The 1648-nt window shown below is 38.6% G+C and overlaps 1 protein-coding gene across 1 annotated transcript; it reads right to left on the bottom strand.

Moving 5' to 3' along the window:
* Positions 1-425: 425 nt before the first annotated feature.
* On the bottom strand, positions 426-1383 carry LOC148721032 (melanocortin receptor 5-like). The gene has a single exon (XM_088737904.1). It carries the CDS (start codon positions 1381-1383, stop codon positions 451-453), a length of 933 nt encoding a protein of 310 aa, XP_088594030.1. The 3' UTR covers positions 426-450.
* Positions 1384-1648: the final 265 nt, after the last annotated feature.

The following is a 1648-nucleotide window of genomic DNA, read 5'->3' as shown; positions in this document are numbered from 1 at the left end:
CTTTAAAGACAAGTCTATGAGAAACAGTGATAATCATGGTTAAGTTTGATTTTAAAAAAAAGTAAATTGATTTAAGGATTACTACATGATAAAAATGTTGATCTCGCTTACCGGCTGACTTGTAAACCGGCTCTTACAGCAAACTGCCTACTTTTTGAAGCTGAAAAGTCTCTCCTAAATCTTTATTTGACTAACGCTGTTTTTAAAAAGATAGGAAAAAAATCCCATCTCCTATCTACCTCTCAAGAACATGTTTCTATCCGTTTGCAATACGTTGTTTATCATCAGGAATGCCAACCAGAGACTTTCCTCTACTTTAATACATTCAGTAAAATGAGTTTTTTTTTACTCGACTTCTCTTTAGCTGTTCTCGATGGAACTGAAACAAGTACATTGAACTTTTCTATGAGCGATAACTGCTCGTGCAATCACATATTATTATTTCTAACTTCAGCATAGTGCTTCTCTAATAGTCTGTTTTACCGCTTGTCTTATTTCACTAATCTTCCAGCAGTAAAGAAACGGGTTTAATGTCGAGTTGAAGTAAACTAAGACACCTGCTGCTCCCCTTAATACCACTAAGTGTGATGAATATCTTTTACTTTCAGCGATTACAATTGCCACTATAAAGTATGGTGCATAACAAACAATTAATGCTAACTGCACCCAAAGTGCACTGTACACTGCCTTTTTGTATCGCACCATATTCAGTGCATTTGGTTGGCTCGGCTGTTGTTGAACACGACCTTGCACTTCTGCCTGATGACGATTGAGAGTGCGGAAAATCTTTGTGTACGAGATGATTGTGATAACTAGGCAAGATGGTATAACTATATATTCATACCAATTCGTTATACGATGATATAAATTGATGAATAAAGCAGCGACAGTGGGTATAACCCACAGGGTGGCTGCAATGATGTATGTGCGTTTTAACGTTACAATTTGTCTGTATCTGATCCCCAACAACAGGGCGAGAAGCCTGTCCACGCTTATGGCCGAAATCGTCATCAAAGACGCTCCGCATAATGCATAGCTTGTTATGTGGTATGCGTCCCTTGCGTATTGACAAAGACTCCAGTTTTCCTGAGCCAAGAATATCCAATAGGTAAGATAGAGAGGCTCACTAACAAGACCAACCAAAAGGTCAGTTATGGCCAGACTACGATACAACAGTTTGGACGGCGGATGAAGGGTAGATTCCTTTCGAAGTGCAACAAGGATAAGGGAATTGCCAAGAAAAGCAGTCACCGAGAGGAGAATATGCACCGCTGATAACGAAACTGATTCTTGTTGAAGCCCACCTACCAAAGAGGGGGAGCAATGCTCTTCTTGAAATGTTTGAGTATGTGATCCACCTCCTTTTAAATCTTTTGTCCTCATTATACGTTTTTCCTTGAAGTTATCTAAAAATTGCAACAAGCAAAATTTTCTTTAGACCGCTTCTACGAAAAAAAAAACCCTATACCTTGCTTTGATTTTAAAACCTAGAATATTGACTTCAAAAACATAGTTACCAGATTTCAAATGTAGGTGAAAACTGTCTGTTTGATTAAGATACATGTCACTTTTTATCCGATCGCATCGCTGTGTTTTGCATTTACTGTCACCCGTGAGAGGAACCAGTTTCTGCGTAACGAGCAGCTTA

This window comes from Stylophora pistillata, chromosome 11, assembly GCF_964205215.1.
Source record: "Stylophora pistillata chromosome 11, jaStyPist1.2, whole genome shotgun sequence".
NCBI classification, from domain to species: Eukaryota; Metazoa; Cnidaria; class Anthozoa; order Scleractinia; family Pocilloporidae; genus Stylophora; species Stylophora pistillata.
Note: the sequence above shows the minus strand (reverse complement) of the source record. Positions and strands in the feature narration are given on the sequence as shown.